Raw genomic sequence first — 21,852 nt, 5'->3', positions numbered from 1 at the left:
TTTTAGTAATAGATCAAGACAACTGTGTTGCTCCAAGGAGTGCTATGAGGTCATTCTTACCGTTGGTAATTAGGCTCTGTAATGAGTCAACCTATAGCCGTGGAAGTGATGGCCCCCTCCTGTTAGACTGTTTGAAGCAACTTATTTTTTATTCTTTCTTACTTCTCTCCTAATATTTGTATATCTCTACTCTTGTAATGCTACTGTGACACTGTAATTTCCTTTGGGATCAATAAAGTATCTATCTGCAGAATCTCTTGTTTATGGTTTTCGTCAGCTGTAAGTGTGCATGTATGTTGAAATCCTAGGGCTATACACGTGTATGAATGTAAATTCTTTCTTGCCAGTCCTGTAATCGGCATGAAAATAGTCTTTTTTTTAGATTGGAGTACTCTAGTTCAATGGTTTGACCTTACTGCTTAGTTTGGAGGGGTGGGGAGAGCTTATTTGGCATACTATTGAATGTTGAGTTGGTTTGTGACAAATACCTCTTCCTGTTTTCTTGCTAAGTGTCAGCGATTGACATGTGTTTGTGTTAATAGCAAAGGAGGTGTTGATGAGCTTCCTTTCACAGGATTCACTTGTTTCTTGAAGGTAATATTTACCATGATCCAAGCAGCCATATCATTGTTTTTGTTGTAACCCAGTGCCATAAGCACTGGAGTAGATCGGACACAGGTAAAGTAGAAATGCAGTTTGTATAAACCGTAAAGCTATTGTGTGCATCCTATCAACTTTTAAGTTCCTGTACATTTTGGTATTGTGGCTTAAACCACTGTGTGGTTTGACAAGCCCTCCTATTGGTTCCATCAGGAAAGGGAAGCTATCTCCTTTTATGTTCATCTTTACTTCAAGAAACACTAATCTGGCAGCAGAGGTTTATCCTTTAACATTATTTATACAGACTACTTTTCCTACAATATGATGAGATACAGCTGGCACTTTGTAAATTCTTGTGACTGAGTACACAACAATGCCTTTCGACTATCAAAGTATATTCAGCATAATCAGAAGCATCATTATCCAGTTTCCAGTTTTACAGTTACTTAATATATAATATTTGATTGGTTTGCCTTCTGATACCACAGCTGTTTCTGGTACTTGCAGCCATTTCTTAATGTTATGGAGGTTGAACTTTTTGGAGAAATTCCTATTTTGAATCATAGGAAAGAAGGAAATCATTCAACCCATCTTTCCTGTGCCAGTTCTTTGAAGTGACTGAGTCACTTTGCTCCACTCTACTCTTGTCGAACATTTATCCAGTTCCCCTTTTTGAATAGTTGTTCATTTTGCTTATATCAGCCTTTCAGATCGTGGGTTATTGTGACTGTGCATCCCTCTCTCCTTTTATTTTTGCCACAAAGTCTGTCTTCTGCTTTTTATAATTTATGCTGTTGTGACGGCATTGAGAATTTTTTATTAAAGAGCTTACTTTGCACTTCTGAATTAGTCACTCAGTAATAGCCTAGGGAAAATTGGAGTTACTCCATGGGGAAGGGAGCAGTGAAGACTGATTTTTTTTTAGGTACATTGATTTTTGCTGTCTGGGTTGTATATTAGCCTGGATTAGTTCAGGAATGTTTAAACATAACTCTTGTTGGAGTTGGAAGGTGTGACTAGAAGGAAATGTGTTCACTTATGTACTGGTATGTTAAAATGCAAAACTCTGCAGGTACTGGGAATGTAAAGTAAGAACAGGAAATAATATAAATAGTCTATCAGTGTCTGTGGAAAGTTAAATTTTCAGATTGACCTTTTATCAGAAATGACTTAGAATCCACCCAGAATATTAATTCTGTCTCTACATAAGGTGCTTGATTTGCTGACCGCTTTGAGTTTTTTCTTTCATTTATTTAAATCAAGTATTCTTTCTTTTAGACAAGGCAGTGATAACTGGCTTTGTATTGGAAGTAGTGTGCAGTTGTTGATCTCCATTTCTGGGTGTATCCTGATTTAAATTTTGGCTGCCTCTGTAATTTGAAAACTTGCCTAGATCGTTTTTCCAAAAACGTTTGCTTGATCTCATAATGCTAAAAGCTCTGTGGAAAAAAGGCTTACAATTAGAACTGTTTGGATAATTATTTTCTGAAATTACTTTTGGGAGGAATCAGATTTACAGAAGGTTGCTTGCTGAGAATAATACATGACCTAATATTCCTTTACTGGGATGAGATTTGCCTGTAACTACTTCCAAGAGACTGTTTATAACTGCCTATGACAACAGTATCCAGCCAGTGCTTCCAATTTGAAAGGAAATTATGATTGTCCTAGTGCATTGCTATATACTTGTAGATTATTCTGTCTTAGATTTTATGTAAGAGATTTTAGTTCATATTTCGGCTTGTGCTTTAAAAGCTAATTTACATCTATATTTTCAGCTATATGTGACATTGAAGAAGTCTGCTAAAGCTACAATATTAGTAGTTATCGTGCCAAGATGAAAATAAAATCCTGTGTCACAATGTGTTACCATATCGATAATCTGATCATTAGTGTGATAATGGAGAACTGGTATCAATTTATTTCTTAATTTAGAAACAATGGAAAATGTGCTGTATTTGTGTAGGTGTAGCTCAAAATTATGAAGGGCAAAGTTATTTTGTTAATATAGTTGAGAAAAGTACACTTGAATCTTGCCTGCTGGTTTTATGATCTGCAGGAAAACAAGGTTGAAATCATCCTGTCCTCTCCCTCATGATCTCCTATTTCTTTAAAACAAAAGAGCAATAGAAGAGTTTATTCTTCAAATAACATAACTAGTTCAAAGGCCTAGTGATGAATTCCACCACCTGGCAACACTGACTAGTACATGTAGAAAAGATTTTGGGTTCCAAGCCTTCCCTGAGCTACAATTCTATTTTAGCCAAAGTAATAGTGTCCTTTTAATTTGTTTCCACAATTTACTGTTTATCATTGGCCATCTGTCAACGGCAAATTTTGGCTGATGAAACCTTGCAATTGCTGATGTAATCTTCAGGCGCCTAACAGCTCAAGAATGAAGAACAACCACTTGGGCAAGATACTGGAGGGCTTCTAATACCACTGGAACTATTGTGTGAGGCAGTGCAGTTCAGAGAAGGAAGGTGGTGTTGATAAAAGTAGACATCTATTGCTATAGGCTATAGTTTCTTATCACTTGAAAACTTAATCAGTGATCAGTCTGGATTTGCAGATGATAGGCCATATGTAAAGAATGTGATGCTGGAATGTTTTGAAGCAGTAGCTAAAGTGGATAAGCGCTCTGGCAGTGTTTACACATAATTTTTTTGGGGGGGGGCATTTCTTAAAATTCTTAAGAGACAGATATGCAGCTCATTGGATTGAAGGGAAACTTGCTGAGCTGCTGGAGCCAGATCATGAGCAAGAATTCAAATGATCAGAATGCGGTTAAGAACACTGCCCCAAGATGAACATTGGGACTGCAGCTACCAATAATTAAAACATGAGAAAGTCTGCAGAGGCTGGAAATCTGAAGTAACACAGGAAATGCTGGAGGAATTCAGCAGGTCACACAGCATCAATGGGAAAGAGTAAACAGTCGATGTTTCAGGCTGAGACCCCTAATCAGACCTCCTGTATCAAGTGTGTGTATCAATGTTTTTAAAAACTATTTGGGTGATGGATACCCAAGCTTCTGCATTCAAAGAAATATGCAGTGCAGATGGAATTTCCGGAGATCTGATTTATTCAAATTGCAAAATACTTTGCATTTAGACAAACTTGAGACCTTCCACTTTGATCTTCAAAATGATAGAATGCAAAACTTCCTGAATGTTGCAAACAAAAAACTATTAAGGCCCAATGAAACTTGGGTTCATCAATGAAGGAAATCATTTTGCAAGATCTGTATACCTGGAGGACTGGAATTAGAAAGGCTTTTGTTCAAAAGTAGAAATTGTACAGTGCCTGAAATAAAACAGAAAATGATGGGGATAGGGATGAGAGGTGCAGGAGCTCAACAGGTCAAGCAGCATTTTGGGTCTGGAACCTTTCATCAGATCTTAGTTTAGACTTGGCAAGAGAATATCCTCATAACACCCATCCTACTGAGTCCTGTAGTGAATTTGGAAGTTCAATATTATTATACAAGCACCTCGCTAGTGCATTTTTCATGATGGATTCCAACATATTTTCTAACAGGTCATTAATTCCCCATCTCACTCACTGCTTTCTTGCAATCTGCAGGAACCATTCCAGAGTCTATTGAATCTTGGAAGGTGAAAACCAATTATTCCACAATAACTACTCTTTTTTTTTAAAGAAGCTGATGTAGGCCATTTGGTTCATCATATAAAAGCAGTTGCATATCTTGGGTTTAATTTGGACGAGTTAAGTTGGTAAACACTTGTAGAAAGTGGAAAATTTAGAACTCTCATCCAAAAATTGACTGCAATGGTTTAATTGTTAAATTTAGAAACATAGAAAACCTACAGCACAATACAGGCCCTTCAGCCCACAATGCTGTGCTGAACATGTATTTACTTTAAAAATTACCTAGGGTTACCCATAGCCCTCTATTTTCCTAAGCTCCGTGTACCTATCCGGGAGTCTCTTAAAAGACCCTATCATATCTTCTTCCACCACCATTGCCAGCAGCCCATTCCACGCACTGTAAATCTGAGTGAATTACTCTCTTGTGTACTTAAATCAGCAATGACACTAAAGGGGTAATACTTTTTTTACCTCTGGTTTAAACTGCAACCATGCTGATGTAACAGTTTGCTTCATATCTTAACTATATGGCAAGCAAATATTGCACCCATGACCAACTTCTGAATTTTCTTTTTCCTTTACTGTGACATGACCTTTAATTTTAGTGCCAAATGAATGAGCTGATAAATGTGTTATTAACTTGAATCAACGTGTGTTGTTGGAAGCAAACAGAGCTCCAAATGCTGCATTTCCTTAAATGTTTAACTTGGATTACCACATTTTATTTAAACCTTCTATTTTCCACATTTTATTTAAACCTATTTTGAGTTTCTATTTTTCCCCCATGCAAATATTCCCTGAGTGACTTTTGTGACATTTTAATACTTGTGTAAACTAATATATATTTTGTATTCCCAGACTAAATTATTTTAAGTTTTAAATTTTTTTAAATTCTGTATTGTATTGCTGGTTGATTATGTAAAGAAGCAAGTAGGTCTTCGAAGGGCAGGTGATGGTTTATATTTACAAATAGATTTTGTATTAACTGATTTGCATTTTGTATCTTGAAATGCATAAGTGGACTTCCATGCCTGTGGATCTCGATGCCATTTAAGTGTGTTCTTTAGAGCGTAACTATTTGAGAATAACACAAATGAGAACACCCAATTGTGTACAGTTTTTGCTGCTTTCTTCTGCTGAAAGCTTGGCTTATGGAAGAAAAATTAAACATCCTTTGCACATTCTTTGCTCTTAAACTTTAAACTATTTCTGCCACTTTTATCAATCTTCTGTATGGATTTTACAAAACTACCTACACCACTTTAATGGTCCTATTCTCCATATATCTCTTCTCCACCCACACAACCTCTCATTGATATTTTTTCTAATAAAAATATGGGTTTGGGCAGGGACTGGTTAGTGGAGTGGGTAGGGAGAGGAATTTAATTAAAAACAAAATCCTTTTAGTATCTATAAGATTAGTCCCTTGAAATTGGGGCTTGAGAGTTGTGAGTGTTGCCTTAATAGCACTGGATCCACTATGTCAGTGCTTTGGAACCTGGCTATTCTGGAATCATGAAATAGTAATAAGATGGTCATCTCGGTGAAAGGCAAGAAGGTGAGCAGAATGGGGCTAGATATCACCAATGGAGGACAAATTTGCTGCATATTTGCCAGATGTTAATTTTGTCATTGGTGCCAAGTATGTTTTAACTCCAAGTATGTTTGAATATTAAAATAATCCAGAGATTCCACCTGATTTGTGATCTAGATCACAAACAAGAGAAAATCTGCAGATGTTGGAAATCCAGAGCAACACAGTACTGGAGGAACTCAGCAGACCAGGCATCTTCTATGGTAAAGAATCCTAAAGAAGTATCTTGGCCCGAAATGTCGACTGTACTCTTTTCCATAGATGCTGTCTACCCTGCTGAGTTCCTCCAGCATTTTTTGTGTGTGCGTGTTGCTTGTGATTTGGGTACCAATTTTGCCATGCTTTGCCAATAAACTTTCTCCTTTGATTTTTGAAATTTCCTTTGAATGGTTTACTTGGGACAACAGGGGACCTGACAGTCCTCCTTAAAGGGTTAATAAGGAAGAACTGTCATCTCCACTGAGAACAGATCTAATCTCAACTGATGTACTTTTCCCATTTTATAACAATTCTTAATGGTGATTTGGACAGCTTAATGCTTGCAGCCTTTGAATTGTGATTTCTGAACCCAGTACCAATTGGCTGATTTTTGCTATATAATAACACCAAAAAAATGCAGAAAGCTGGTCTTTTTCAAACTAATCAAACCTCTGACCTTCATTTGGCACTGCAGAAAGCCCTAAATTCAGCAGAAATTTGTCACTGTTTTTGCAGTGGTATACAAGCTATGAAATTATCCAATGTTTTGCAACCAAACTATTCTTGGCCCCTCTCAGAAGAGACAATAACAAGACAGATGAAGATATTTCTAGTTTGTATAAACCATCTACCCTAGCTGATTTTACTCAAATGACATTGACAACAACAGGGCTTCGTTTCCAGATGAGCTTATTGCCTTCAATGCTCGCTCACTTTGTCAGAACATGGCCATCACAAACTCCCACTGCCCCCAATGATCCTGTGATTTCAGTCTCTGAGGCTGACGTGCGAGAATCCTTCAAAAGGCTTTACCCTGGGAAATTATCCAGCCCAGAGAGAGTTAATGGCCAAATACTAAGACCTGTGCTGACAAATTGGTTGCAGTGTTTACCAATATCTTTAACATCTTGCTTTGGCAATCTGAGGTACCTACCTGCTTCAAGCAGGTTTCAATTATACTGGTAACCTGCCTTAATGACTATTGTTCAACAGCACTTCCATCATCAAGGACCCCCACTACCCAAATCATGTTCTCTTGCTGCTACCACCAGGTTCGGGAACAGTTATTACCCCTCAAACATCAGGCTTTTGAACCACAGGTTGTGGGAACAGTTCAGTGATGAGCAAATGCAGTTATTCCCTGTGGACTCACTTTCAAGGACTCTTCATCTCATGTTATCAATATTTATTACTATTTCTTTCTACTTGTATTTGCACGGTTTGTCTTTTGCACTCTGGTTCAACGACCAGTTGGTGTGGTCTTTCATTGATTCTATTATGGTTATTATTCTATTATAGATTTATTGAGTATGCCCACAAGAAAATAAATCTCAGGGCAGTATATGGTGACATAAATGTGCTTTGATAATAAATTTACTTTGAACTTTGATTCTGTTAACACAATACAACTCCATGGCATTGTTAACTTCCAAGGTGATCTAGCCTCTTTAAAAATAGCACAACCTATTTATCTTCTATAGATTTCAGAATCTGACCTTGATAATATACAAAGTCATTCAAATATCTGTCTACCAATTTCCTTTTGGCTGCTTTCCATTCCACTTTTTTCCTCTGCAAGGATATTGTATCGCTCAAGGACTCGTAACCTTGATCAAAGAAATTTGGTTTTGGAGTTCAAATTCAGTCCCTTTAAAAATAATTTGTCTCTTAAATAAGTTAGAATGTAAAATAATTTTTATATCAGAATTTCCCTGTCAATTCTTTGAAAGAATACTCATTTCAAATTCAATGAAGTACATAGTTCTATGAAGAATGAAGCTTGTAGTAATTCCAGATGCTATAGCTGTTCCATTGTACAAGAAGTATTTCTATGAAATGTCTTAAATGAAAGACAAGGATTTTCTTGCCCCATCTTGTTGCTTTTAAAAATATTAGGTTGGATCAGTGTTGTTTTTTTAGTTTGGATTCTCAATGTAGAAACATTAGTTTATGATTGAATATTGGTATTAATTATCTATGAAGTTGATATGTGTTTAATAAGTAACTTTTTACAATAAATTATAAAGTATTACTGGAAAATGTTACGTTTAACAAGTAACATTTTAAAAAAGAACTTTCCTGCAACCAAGAGCTAACTGTGTATGAGGCTGAAGATTAGAATTCCAGAGCTAATGGCCTACGACTATTTCCATTTATAAAATTTCAAAAAACTGTTGATGGCAGAAATTGGGCCTAGTATCAATGAGTACTTGACGACTGGCATTGATATGATGGGCTGAAGGACCTGTTTTTTTCACTATGACTGAGAAGCAAGGCCACAGATTTGAAAGCATGATTACTTATTAGTAAGGTAAGAATGATAATTAGATATTTTTTGTTTTCCTGTAGGAGGGAAGATGAGTTGGACGAATACTCAACCATCTTTAATATGACACATAGGGAATCTAAAGCATGTGCTTGCAGATGCTGAAGGGGATATGAGGCCCTTTGATAAATTGACAAAGTTGTAGCAACCTGATTCAGTTTCCATTTTGTTAAGCATTTGTTTGTATTTTTAATACGTAGTTTAATTTTAAACATGAGTCCTTTTGTATAATAAAATGATCTATCTCAGCCTGGCAGGTTGAACGTGCAAGGGTGTTATTACAGAGAGACACTGGTGGGATGTGTAATTACAATGTGACTAGGTTATATGTACTGTTTCCATTATAAATGTGGGTGAAGGAATATATAATGGAGGAAGTTGCTAGAAAATGGTTATTACTGCAAGATTTCTTGCATCTTTTTACTTTATTTCATGTGCTTCTCTTTCCAAAGTTAGTTATAGTAATTTTTGGCACCTTAAAATATTTTATAAATCCTACAAATCCTCTCTGGATTTTTGGCAAGTCTTTTGGCATTTGAGCTGAAGCAGAAAAATCTTTTATTGTAACCTTTCTGTAGCTCTTCATTGTCCTTGTTCATACACACCCCTCACAGATGTATCCTTAACACATCACATGCATTCATTACATAAGGGAAAATGTCAGTTCCTGTCTTTTGACAGGCTGAGAATATGATTTATTTTTTCCATCCCAGGACACTGATAGAATTTTTCAATATTCATACTACCAATTCAGCTGACTAGAGAAGAAAGTAGTTCCTCCTTTCTCAATAATACAATACACAGATGTGTGAAGGATGTACCTCTGGCCAATTGATTCTAGAACTGTGGGGGCAGTGTCAAGGTAAGGAACAGGCAATTTAGCACTGAAATAATGAGAATTTCATTCATGCAGAGGTGATGAATGCAAACGTACAGGCAAAGATTTGTCCATTCAATCCCCTCGAACAGCTTTGCCATTTAATAAGATTGTAGGCAATCTGATTCCTGGCTGCCAGCAGTAAGCTTTCATCCCCTTGCTATCAAGTATGTATCTACCTCCTGCCATTTTAAAAACTGCAAGGTTTCTGCTTTCACTAGACTTTGAAGCAGGGAGTTCCAGAGACACAGGCGATTTCCTCGTTACTGCTGTTAGTAGAAATTAGCCCTTTCAGAATTCACAAATCATACCTGAATATAAGAGATGCATATAAAATCCACTCACAGAATATATGTGGAAGAAAGCAGTAAAGTCAAATTTATTATCACAGGTGATGCAAGGGGCTTGAAATTCTCCAAGAAATTTCAGCTTATTCTGTTGTAAATGGATGATGCCTACTCCATCCAGCCATGACCCACTACTAAAGTAATCTCCAGTCACTCTTCCAAACCTAGCAGTTGTAAGCATAGCTTATTTGTCCCTTCCTCATTAAAAACAACCCACCTATTCCAGGTATCATTTTGATATTTCCAACATATTGCTTTCCTTATTTAAGGAAGGATTTAATTAAGTCTAATATTGGTAGTAGAGAATTTATTAAGAAAGAAATCTGAGGAACATGATTAATCTGCATTTGGAAAAGCAAAAATTAATCAAAAATGGCCAGCATATTTTGTTTGCCATGGGCCCCTATCATTAACAGAGGGGTCCACTGACCATTTGTTAGGAACCCCCGCTCTAGAGCAGTGGTCCCCAACCACCGGGCTGCAAAGCATGTGCTACCAGGCTGCGAGGAAACAATATGATTTGGCGATATGAAACGATATGAGTCAGCTGCACCTTTCCTCATTCCCTGTCACGCCCACTGTTGAACTTGAATGCACGCAAGGTCATCATTCGCCTAAACGCAGTGATACCCTAGCGCCAGGGATCACTGGTTGGCCTCAGGTAACTGGCCACCTCTAAACCTGTTTAGCACACCAAATGTTTGTGGGGAACCCAGTGCTAAAATATTTGCAGATGACCTAATTCGGGCTCAGGGTTTCGGAAGTAGCAGAGCAACTACCTCACTGTGATCTACTGAAAGGCATCCCTCGAGCCAAACTTTTGTCGGCCGATAGATTCTACCTACCTGGGGGGGGGGGGTGCGCACCCTGTCGCACTCCTCACTCGGTTGGTCATTCTCTCTGGACTGCAACCACCCCGGCCCCAGCAGGGGGACTTCTGGCCCTTACCGTGTCCTCTCACCCCACCCACGACCAGCCGCACCTGTCCAAGGCGTCTGGCGGCGGGTGGGAGGCTGGAGTTCAGGCCTGGAGGCTGTCTAATGAGGCAATGAAGCCTTCAAAACTGCTTCGGGACCTTGAGTCCAAGCACCCTGCACTTAAAGACAAACCTGTTGAGTTTATTGAGTGGGGAAAAAACATGAGCAAGTGGGACAGAAGCACGTGCTGAGAGCCATGAAAACTAAACTGCGGAATACACTGGACATAAGGAACCCCCTTTGAGTATCGCTGTCTCCCATGACCCCTCAATGGGACCATCTTGTTGCAGGGAAACAAGACCAGGGCTCCCATTGATTCAGCGATATTGGTGTGTTGCAATGATTATATATGTTCATAAGAGGAAAATATGTGCTCTGTGTTTAATATTAAATTCGTTAGGCAAGCCCTTTTAGAAATGAAATTGAGTGTATTAGCCACTTATAAGTGACTTATCGTTGACTTATCACCTATATTCTAGTCGTGATTAACATTCCCCCCCCCCCCCACCCCGTCGGTCGGTCCGCAAGAATATTGTCAACATTAAACCGGTCCACAGTGCAAAAAAGGTTGGTGAACCCTGCTGTAAAGGGTATTGTGGAACAAAGAAGCCTCTATGTACAAATCCAAAATTCTGAAGATGTTGCACAGACTAGGCATTAAGATGTTGAAAATATAAGGGGCGCTTGAAGATCCGGGCTGAGAAATCCCAGATGGAGTTTCATCCAGGAAAGTGTGAGGTGTTGAACTTTTGCTGTCAAATGTAAAAGGAAAATGTACAGTTAATAGGAATTTTTAACTGCATTGATATACAGGTGGATCTTGGGGTCCAAGACTTAGCTCACTAGTGTTCAGGTAAGTAAATAGTGTATTAAAGAAAGCACATGACGTGCTCACCTTCATTGGTTGAGTTATTGAGTTTAAGAATAAGAAAGTCATGTGCAACTATGCAAAACATTTGTTGAGCTGCATTTGGAGTATCGTGTGCAATTCTTATGGTTTCTTCCCCCCCCCCCCCCCCCCCATAGGAATGGTGTAGAAATGGTACAAAAGCTATTTGCCGGGATGCTGAAGATGAAGGGTCTTGACTTGAAATGTTGACTGTCCATTTCCCACGTGGATTCTGCCTGACCCACTGAGTTTTACTGCAGATTACCAACATCTGCAGTCTCTTGTGTCTCTGTGTATACCGGGATACTGGCTGCATTAGAGGGTATGAGTTTATTGGGAAAGTTGGGCAAATTTGGGTTGTTTTGGTGCATCAGAGGCTGAGAGGACACATGATAGAAATTTTAAGAAGATTGAGAGGCATAGATAGTGAGATGGTGATGAACATTCTCCCAGGGTAGAAATGTCAAACACAAAGCATATGTTTTTTAGGTGGTGGGGTGGGAGTTCAAAGATGTGCAAGGTCAGTGGTAGATGCCTGGAACAGGCTGTCAGGTGTAGTGGTAGAACCAGGTACGAAGGTGGCACTTAAGAGGCTTTTTGATAAACACATAAACATGCAAAGAATGGAGTGATAATGGATCATGTGCAGGCAGAAGAGATTTAGTTTAGTTTGGCACAGACATGAGATGTGGGCCTCTCCCTGTGCTATTTATGTTCTACTTGCTTTCATTGGCCAAATCTTAGAATACAAGAACAGGGAGGCTATGAGCATTGGTTTATAATGTTCTGGTGTATCATTAAGGGATATAATGGCAAGATGGAAAGTAGTATTACAAAAGATTATTAGTCACGAACTTGAAGGCGGAACAGGCCTCGGGTTAAAAGATCTACTGCTATTTCTTGTGTCTTTACAGGTTGGTTGAGGCATTTAAGTGCATGCGAATTAAACGTTAGCAGCTCTTGCACAAATAGCAAGCCTAAGCTGTTTAATCTTTAATATCTAAGCTTTGTCAAGGGATTTAGTTGTTAAAAGTTGACAGCTAATTTCCTTTCATTCTTTACAGTTGCTCATGTTATTTCTGAATTGAAGTTGGTGCAGGGACACTAAGAGTTAACTCTAAGTTAATTTGCATTGACTTTTATGTCTGAGTTGAATTATTTTGTGGAGATTAAAGCAACAGGCCAGTTGTGTCAGTGGCAAAGCCCCTCAGACAATGGCAGGGTATATCACCCCAGGGAGCCATATGAGTGGCAATGGTGCTATGTACAAAAAAGATGCACAAATACCATGCATAAACCAGCCACACTGAATATATCGACCAACAAAATGGAGAATTAAAGACTTTGCTGTCTTTTTTTCTCTTTTGTATATATATTTTATAATGAGTTAACTTTAAGAAATTAGTGCCAGTCTGTCTTTTCAGTGCTTGCAATTCACCACATAATTTATTCTATTGAAGTTCAAGATTGAATTTAGTCTTGCCCTTCAGCCTGTTTCCATGTGTGACCCAAGCATATCAGTGTTACTAAACCTGATGTATCTAGTCTCAAATTAAACAAATGCCATAGTAAAGTTAAGTGAATACATGTCCTGTCAAATGTATATGGTAAGAAAGTTGTATTAAAGTCACTGCAGCACAATACTTTAAATCTGTTTTTTTTTCTGGTCATGGAAAACTGATGCTCTGAAATAGGATTTTAATTTTGAAAGTGATCACCAAAAGCACAAAATATAACTCACAAACCCACTGTCTCTTTACATCCTTTGACTATCAGTCTACAACGCTCATCTTTTTTGACCAGGTAAAACATAAACTTGGGTCATATACTGAATGTTTTAGTGTCCTCTCACTGCTGTGTTGATGGCTTTTGAGAATCTGCTTCATCCAAATAAATCTCAATTGTAGTTTAGTTGAAGGATCTCTAAAATTGCAATCTCTCTAGCTCTGCACCTTTACAATTATGACCATGGCTGCCTTGGATTGTATGGCGGGGGGGGGGGGGGGGGAGTTGCGGTGGATGGAAAGAACTTGAAATTTTACAGCTCTCTTTACACTTCCTTGATAAAACCGTTTATTCCATTTGGAAGTTCTCCCAGTCTGGCTGACTTCCTGCAAAAGAAAGAGCATAATTTAAAGTTTTTTTTAAAAAAGCTTCCACAACTTCCTGTACACATTTACTCCTTGTAAATCTTGGAGGTAACAAACAAAACTTAGAGGTGTACATTACATCCACCATTGGAAGAGATGTGCAGTGGTGGTTGTGGCAAACTGTCTGTCAGAAGAAACTGAGACAGAGACTGCACCCATAGAAAAATCTCATCTGAAGTTGTGCTTGATCTAATATCATTGACGAGAATGAGATAAAAGCAGAAACTAGCAAATTTGTTATCTCTTCACAGAGAGGAAGTTCAGGAGAATTGTGTTCGTTGGAAGAAAAAATTTTCCTTCATCTGCAAGATGAGTGCAAATCCTGCAACTGGTGTACTAGATCCTTGTATTTGCAGAGTATCTGTACGTAAGGTAAGTATCTTGAAAATTCATGACTTATGAAAATAAATGTTTCTACTGTGAAATAAAATACATTTTTCTTTTTATTTAACTTTTCTGTGAAAAGGCAATATTTCTCCATGTTGAACATGTTCAATGATTGTGAACTTCAGGTGATCAAAATGCAACTCTTTAGTAAAGCTTTTTTTGATTGCGGAACCATTTTCTTTTCCCATTTGGTTATTTATCCCTTTCCCATCTCTGGTTGGATATTTGCACGAGGAACTGTTTTTCATAATTGTCTAGTCATTGTTACAGAACACATACCCTTCATTATGGAGTAAATCTCGTAGAACCTTCTGATAACTCTTGTTGTGAAAGTGTCCAGAAAAGTTGGGACTGCAACAATTTGGATTAAATACTTAAATAATAATTACTGCTGACGCTTAAATTTTATTTTGTGTGAAGTTTCAATTCCTCAAAAAAACCCTCAAGTTTTCTATTTTTTAAAATACATTAATGCTGGTATTTTTGTTGTGTACTCTCTCACCTGATCCTATGTCTTCCTTTTGTTATTTCACCTCCCCTGCATTGAACAAATTAAATGCAATTTGTATCCATTTTTTAAACTTGTAATCAGAATCAGTGAACATTCTTCAGTCTGGTTAATTAACTTGCTGATTGGTTTGGACTACTTTATGAGAAGCATAGAACAACATGAGATGTTCAACTTGTAGTTATCTTCTCACCTGTCGGTGTCTGGGCAATTGTGTGCTAGATGAATGTTGAAAAATATTTGCTCATCACAGTGAAGCAACAGCAAAAGTTAGTATTGTAAGTATTGGATGGATCTAAACTTTTAAAACTGCAAGTTTGGATTCCAGTCTGTGAAGTTTCATTTAATTTTGTAAGCACAGTTTAATACTCATTGCTAACTGTAAAACATTTTTATTAACAAATCATGTTCACATAGTGTATTGTCTGTAGTGATATATTTTTTAATATTCCACTCAAAGAAAAATTGAACATTGAAGCATTCTTAATACGTAAGTTGAGTGGGGTATCCTATTGAACATTTTAGGCTACACACTTCAGATACAGGTGTTTTGCATGGATTTGAGATTTTCATTATTGTTCCACAATTTGGTTCTTTCCTTTTTAACTTAATTATTAATTTTGTTTCTAATGCACAAGTTGACTTGTAGACCTTAAAAATTACATTTCATTCTTCATGATTTGTCCTTTTCCAATCAAAGCCTTTGTTGGACATCTTGGAATACCAACATTTTCTTATTTCCTGTTAAAATAACCAAGACATTTTCTAAGATTTTTAAAACACTACATTGGTAAACTTTCATATGCCCATCCTATCCTTGAATAAAGCTAAGAATAGTGTAAAAAAAATTAAGTATTAATCTTTTCCATTTTGTTGCAGGAACTGAAAGGTGGAAAGGCGTACTCTAAGGTAATATTATACACCTCCAGCAAATGGTGGCATGTTAGTCATAAACTGATGGTATGATGTAAAGTCCAGGAGTTGATTTGATCGGAATGTTGTCATTGTACAAAATTTAGATTGGTGTGAAATAAAATATCATTTATTAGGAAAGCACTTTACCTCAGGCATCATTCTATCAAGCCTGCTCCCACTTGTAACTTTTATTTAAGCCTAATATTTTGTTTCCCAAATCGATTGCAATTCTACTTTAAAGCCAGAGGCCTCTGTTTCAGTTAGTATAATTCTCGCTAAGGTCAGATGTTTGAGTTCAATCCTGACCTTGAGCACCCAGTTGCAACTAATGCAGCCATGAGTGAATACTGTGCTTGTGAAACCACATTCCTTTGAATAAGATGTTTAAAAAAGGCCATCATCTACATGTTCCTCTAATGTAGGCGGATGTTAATGTAGACATAGAGTAGCTGGTTACTCAGGTTTTCCCAGTATTATGCTGAAATTCCCCACTTACTTTTTTTTAGTGTTAAATATGCTCACTTAGTTCCCTTTTTATTTTGTGGGATCCAACTATGTGCAAAATGTCATGCTTGTTTGCATTCCCAGTAATTTTATGACATCAACTCTGACTCCTAAATGTTTTTGAGAAAATATGGTCAACTTCAATAATATTGCAACACCATTTGTTTCCTCGCCATATTTATGCAGTAGGTCAGGAAAAATAGGCCTACATATTGTCACCTCTGTGCTAAGATTTCCAAATGCTCCTAGTACTTCACTCTTTTTCACTGCTTTCTGGGAAAGCCTCAAGTCTAATAATGTTCCCCAGTAATGTTAAATCACTTCCTTTCGTCCCTGAAAGAAAAAAAATTGAGTTGTCCTTCAATATATTCATCAACAGGGAAATAACATTTCTAACATTGTTCCCTGTTACAGTTGCTATGGTGAGTCTGCAAGATAACAGTTGATGCAGTTGTACGTACATTTTATTTTAAGCATAGTCTCAGCTGGCTATTGGACATGCACCAAGTTTGTCACAATGTTAAGGGCTTTGTTGCTATAAATAGTGAATGGCCATCTTAAAATGCGCATTACCTAGGAGGTAAGACAAGTAATAAATGTTTTTGGAAAATAATATAAGGGTGTAGTGTTCTTTCATGTTAATTATGCTAACTGGCAGGGCTAGTTATCTAAGTGAGAAGGTGGTTTCTGTAATGCATAATATTTTTAAAGATTAACTTTGTTTGTTAAATGCACATCAAAACAAATGAACAGTGAAATGTGGTGTCTGCGTCAAATCAAATCAGCAAGGATTGTGCTGGGCACCAACATAGCATGCACAACTCACTAACCCTAACCGTATGTCTTTGGAATATGGGAGAAAACTGGAGCACCCAGAGAAGGCACGTGGTTGTGGGAAGATCACACAAACGCCTTGCAGCAGTGTCAGGAATTGAACTCCGATCGGTGAAAGCTGATGCTGTGAAGTGATGTTTTAACAGCTATGCTACCATACCACCCCATTTCCAATTTGGTATCACATTTCAGGCGATTCAGTGGTTGAATATTCTGCTTCAATTAACCTGAGATTTTAATACTCCTGCTGGAGTTTCTTCCTCTTCCGGAGTGTATCTTTTCACCACTTAAACAAAAGTATGAACATACTCAATTCTTTTTTTTTCAGCTATTCTTCCTGCTCATGCTCTTGGGGTTAACTGGTTCAGAACGCTAACTGCTTCATGCTATTAAATGCTTCAATGCATTCTCCTTCTCACAGATGTAAATTTCTTAAAACCCTCAACATCTGGTATCATGGTTCTAAAATTGGCAGAATTAGGGTGAATAACTTGTATGTGCATCAAAGCAAGAAACTAATGGAGGAATAGATTGCTTGTGATCTGACGTTTTGTGCTGGAGCCACAGAGTTTCACTGACAAGAATTTTAGATGAAATACTGGAATGTGAATTTAAATGAGTTTAAAAGATCTGAGCAGTAAAATGTTTAATTTAGCATGTAGGTAAAAAATGTAAATCAAAATAAATATATTTTTATAGAGGTAAATGTTCTGCTTTATATTTCCTTATATCTAGGAACAAGAACTCAATTTTGCTTCACCATAGATTGTTAGAATGAATATTTTTTTGAGAAAATAAGGTTTTCTTTTCCTCAATCATTTTCCCTATCCTTGCCCTGCCACCCAGACAATTTTAAAACCCATTTTTTTCTCCTCCAATTCATTCCCAGTTATCTTTAGTTCACTTGCTACTTTCTGTTAATCAGATACATGTTTCCAGGACTTTGCACTACTTTCAGGATTAAACAATGAGAAACATTGCTGGAAGTCCTTTCACTTTTATTTCCCTCCATCTCTGGAAATCAGCTCACCTGTCATTTCAACTGTAAATGAATTAAGCTCCATGAACATCTGTATTTAATCTTTTCAGTGCAGTTTTGTTTTCAATCCAATGCTGATGGTGAATATTAAAAGTTGAGAACTGAATCTCCTGGGTTTATTTAAAGTACATTACGTAGAGTTGCAGGCTTGTCAGAGGAAAACAGTTCAGCTTGTTTCTTGACTTAAGTTGACAACCCTTAATTGTTAAATAGTGACCCCAAATTCTAGATTCTTCTACAGGAGGCAGTCTCCACATCCACTTTGTCAAGATCTCCCCGTGTTTTAGTCGCTAATTCTCATTCTTCTTAAGTTCCAGCTAATTCATGTCTAGCCTCTCCGACCTTTCTGAGAACAAAATGGCCATTCCAGACAGCAGTTTGGTGAATTATTTCTGAACTGTTTCCAAGGCATTTATTTATATCCATCCTTAAATAAAGACACTAACATTATGTGCAGTAGTCCACATGTGGTCTTTATAGTGCCCAACATAACTGAAGCATATCCTCCCTGCTTTTGTACTGTGTTCCCGTAAACAGTAAATTATAGCATTGCCTGTTTGCTGTGATTGATTAGCAACAGGATAACAACTGATCAATTATAGTGATTTGTTTGAACCACAGAAGTAGTTTATCATTAGGCACTGCAGTATAGATGGATGCAACTATACATGATGTCTACAGATACATGTTTGAACTCTGTGCTTATCTCTCTATCCTAAAGACACTAACACTTCCTGATTTCATGTGTACTTAACAGCCTTATGGGGATTTTGTTTTAAATCCAATTTACTTATTCTGTTGTGATACCAAGCTAATTTAGACCATAAGACCGCAAAACACAGGAGCAGCATTAGGCTATTTAGTCCATCAAATCTGTTCTACGAGCTTACTTGACTTCATTGTACTGGACAGACACTACTTGTCACTCTAATCATCGCAGCACCACTCAAAGTATTTTGGTTTTATTAAGATACTTCTAAATATTTTGTAACATCTAAATCAGATTTTCTCAAATACATCATATCTTTTCATCAGTATACTTTCATTAGTTTGGTTCAAGTTCATTGGATATGTTTGGTGTGTCATTTTTCCTGGTGTTGTGGTAATGATTCTTGAAACACTACCATATCCACAAAACAGGATTTGCACATTTGATTTGCAGATAATCATGGTGTTTTTAAAAATCCCTTTATAATCCTTGATAACTATTTTTTAAAAAATTTTTTTATTAGTTTTTCAAAACATGATAACTATTTTAAACCACTGTTATTTTGTTCTTATTTATCGACAAGTGAGTTTTGGATTTGGCCTGACCTTGTAGTATATAAAATGATGCAGCTTTGATGTCAGTTCAATTGAAAAGTACATCTGTGTTTTCAGTTTATATTTGATTGTTAAAAGTAATTACAGATTAGTTTTCACTTTTGCATGTCCAAATCGGCATGTGCAATGTATTTTGTTGTTTAATCATTACTTCTACATAAGCATTGATTCGCTGTACAACTTGGGAAGGTCATGCCAGTTTGTAGAGACATGCGGTCAAGTAGTTTTTCCTGCTGATGGAAACTACTTCTGTTGTAGAATGGAAAACTAAAGCTTAGAATTAATAAGTTGAATAATAAACCTATTATGCATGAGACAGCCTCCAGTAATGGTATTAATAAACATTATTTTTTGTAAAGTGTAAGAAAATATTAAGAATATGGTGTAGTAACGAGAATAAAATTCTTTTGATTTCATTGATTTTGTTGTTCAGTGTTACTATGATCCTTGTTTTTTTTCTATCTCTGCCAGCTTGGGTTTGCTGATCTCAATCTAGCGGAGTTTGCAGGGTCAGGCTCCACTGCACGCTGCTGTTTACTAGAGGGTTATGACACAAAGAATACTCGGCAGGACAATTCCATACTCAAGGTACAATTGGTGATAGAGGACATAGGTGTTTAAAATAGTTTTTAAAATAAGAACATTGTTTTTAAGAACAAAGCCTTAGCTGCTGTAAATGAAAATTCAAAACAGTTCGGTTTTCTATCAGATCAGTGAGTCTTATGCCTTGTCTAATTTTCAACCTCAACATTTCCTCCTATCCCACTTCCCTGCTCCCACCACCCCAGCCTATTCTCCTTGATTCCCTCAGCAATCTTAGTATTGATTGATTCTGGATTAACTGTATTAAATGACCACTGTACTTTAATGGAGAATGGATGCCTCAAGGTCAGCATCCTTCTCAAATAGAGGGGGGGGGGGGAATTAATGACAAACCACTCTTCCCAAGGCTAAAGCCCCTAGTTTTAGAATGCAGCTAAAGGAAACAGCAGCTGAGCACTTGTCTGCCTGATGAGATGTTACAATCAGATCACCTCTTGTTCTCCAACTCCAGTAACATAAAAAGAAAAAGGAAGACTAAGTCGACTGAGATGGATGTGAAAATTTGATTTATTTTTAAGCACGGGCACTTCTGTTATGCAGAAAGACATAGAGCTATCTTCTACACTCTATCCTGGAAGGGCAACCTCCTCTTCCCGGGAATAAATTGGGTCAATGCAAGTTGCTCCAATGTTGCTATATTCTTCCTTGGATAAAAAGGAATATACCAACGTCGGAGCAATTTACAAAAGCGGCACTCTTATTACAGCACAAATTCCTTACTTTTGTGCTCCAATCTTAAAGTAAAGGTTTGCCTAAGTTTTGTAACTGCATATTAATTTACATGCTGTCTGCTGTGTGGACTCCACAGTGCAGAACCTCTTGGGGGGGGTGGGGTGGGGGGAGAAATATTGCACTGTGGTCAACAGTAGATAACTAAACTACTGTCATCCTTAGTTAACATGCAGTTCCTAGAGAAATGCTAACTGGCTGTGGTTTATTATTTTTCCGATATCTGTACCTGTTACCTGGTGTGGGTTGGCACTTGGAAATTCCATTAACATTGAATGCAATTCTGAATATATATATATAATATATAAAATGTGTATGTGTGTAAATATACACAATATAGAATTAATTTATATTTTTAATTGAAAATTTTTCTATGTAACTACATATGTTTGATTGTACATATTTGGAAATGGCGGAAAGTCTGGTAGCACAAGTCATCCAGTAAGCCATAAGGGTAGTCTAATGCTTTAGTTTATGCTGACTGTAGTCTGAACACTGCTTGGAAACCCCTCTGCGTTGGTTATCAGTCACGACAGTGCAGTCAGCAAGACATTGGAAATCGTGGTCACAAATTACAAATGTATATCCCACTTTCAAAATGTTGAGCAGGAAGTAATTGTGTTTTTTATGTGGGGTTTTAATGCCTTCTAATATTTCTGTTTGAGATTTCTTGATCTCTGGATTAAATTACTGCTTCCTAATCAACTAGCAAGTGAAGATTTCTTTTGAAAGAAACATTTTTTTCCTTGTTTCTTACACAAGCTTTTTCTCTTTGCAGGTTACTATAGGTATGCAACTGTTGTCAGGAGATCCATGCTTCAAAACGTAAGTACTTCAGTATCCACCTTGACTTGTAAATTTACTACAGATGTGACTTGGTTCACACTACTACATCAAATAGTAACCTGCATTTTCATGTTTATAGTTTAAGGACAATTATTCTTCTAAAAATATAATTCACTACCACAACTTAGCTTCTATTGCAGTACTTTATTTAGCTTGGTATAATGTTCTGTAAAGCTGGTATAGAAGTGTACCTGAGAACCTGATCTGGTCTTCTTCTGTAGCCCATCCACTTCAAAGGTTCAACGTGATGTGCATTCAAAGATGTTCTTCTGCACACCATTGTTGTGCATGGTTATTGGAGTTCCTGTCACATTTGTGTCAGCTTGAAACAGTCTGACTGTTCTCCTCTGACCTCTCTCATTAACAAGGTGTTTTAATCAAAAGAACTGCCAGTCACTGGAGATATATATTTTGCACCATTCTCTGTACAGTCTAGTGACTGTGCCTAAAAATCCCAGGAGATCAGCAGTTTTTGAGATACTCAAACCACCCAGTCTGGCACCAACAATCATTCCACAGTCACTTAGTTTACATTTCTTGATGTTTGTCCTCAACAATAATTGAACCTCTTGACCATGTCTGCATGCTTTTATG

The 21,852-nt window shown here is 37.2% G+C and overlaps 1 protein-coding gene across 2 annotated transcripts in view; it reads left to right on the top strand.

Annotated features, from left to right (window-relative positions):
* Positions 1 to 21,852, top strand: part of eeig1a (estrogen-induced osteoclastogenesis regulator 1a) — a 97,573-nt gene that overhangs the window by 42,224 nt on the left and 33,497 nt on the right. For both annotated transcript variants that reach the window (XM_073052435.1, XM_073052434.1), the window contains exons 2-5: positions 13,822 to 13,942; positions 15,345 to 15,374; positions 19,552 to 19,668; positions 21,191 to 21,237. In XM_073052435.1, coding sequence (XP_072908536.1) covers positions 13,822 to 13,942; positions 15,345 to 15,374; positions 19,552 to 19,668; positions 21,191 to 21,237 — 315 coding nt within the window. The remainder of the gene's footprint in view (positions 1 to 13,821; positions 13,943 to 15,344; positions 15,375 to 19,551; positions 19,669 to 21,190; positions 21,238 to 21,852) is intronic.

Source organism: Hemitrygon akajei, chromosome 7 (assembly GCF_048418815.1).
Source record: "Hemitrygon akajei chromosome 7, sHemAka1.3, whole genome shotgun sequence".
NCBI classification, from domain to species: Eukaryota; Metazoa; Chordata; class Chondrichthyes; order Myliobatiformes; family Dasyatidae; genus Hemitrygon; species Hemitrygon akajei.
Note: the sequence above shows the minus strand (reverse complement) of the source record. Positions and strands in the feature narration are given on the sequence as shown.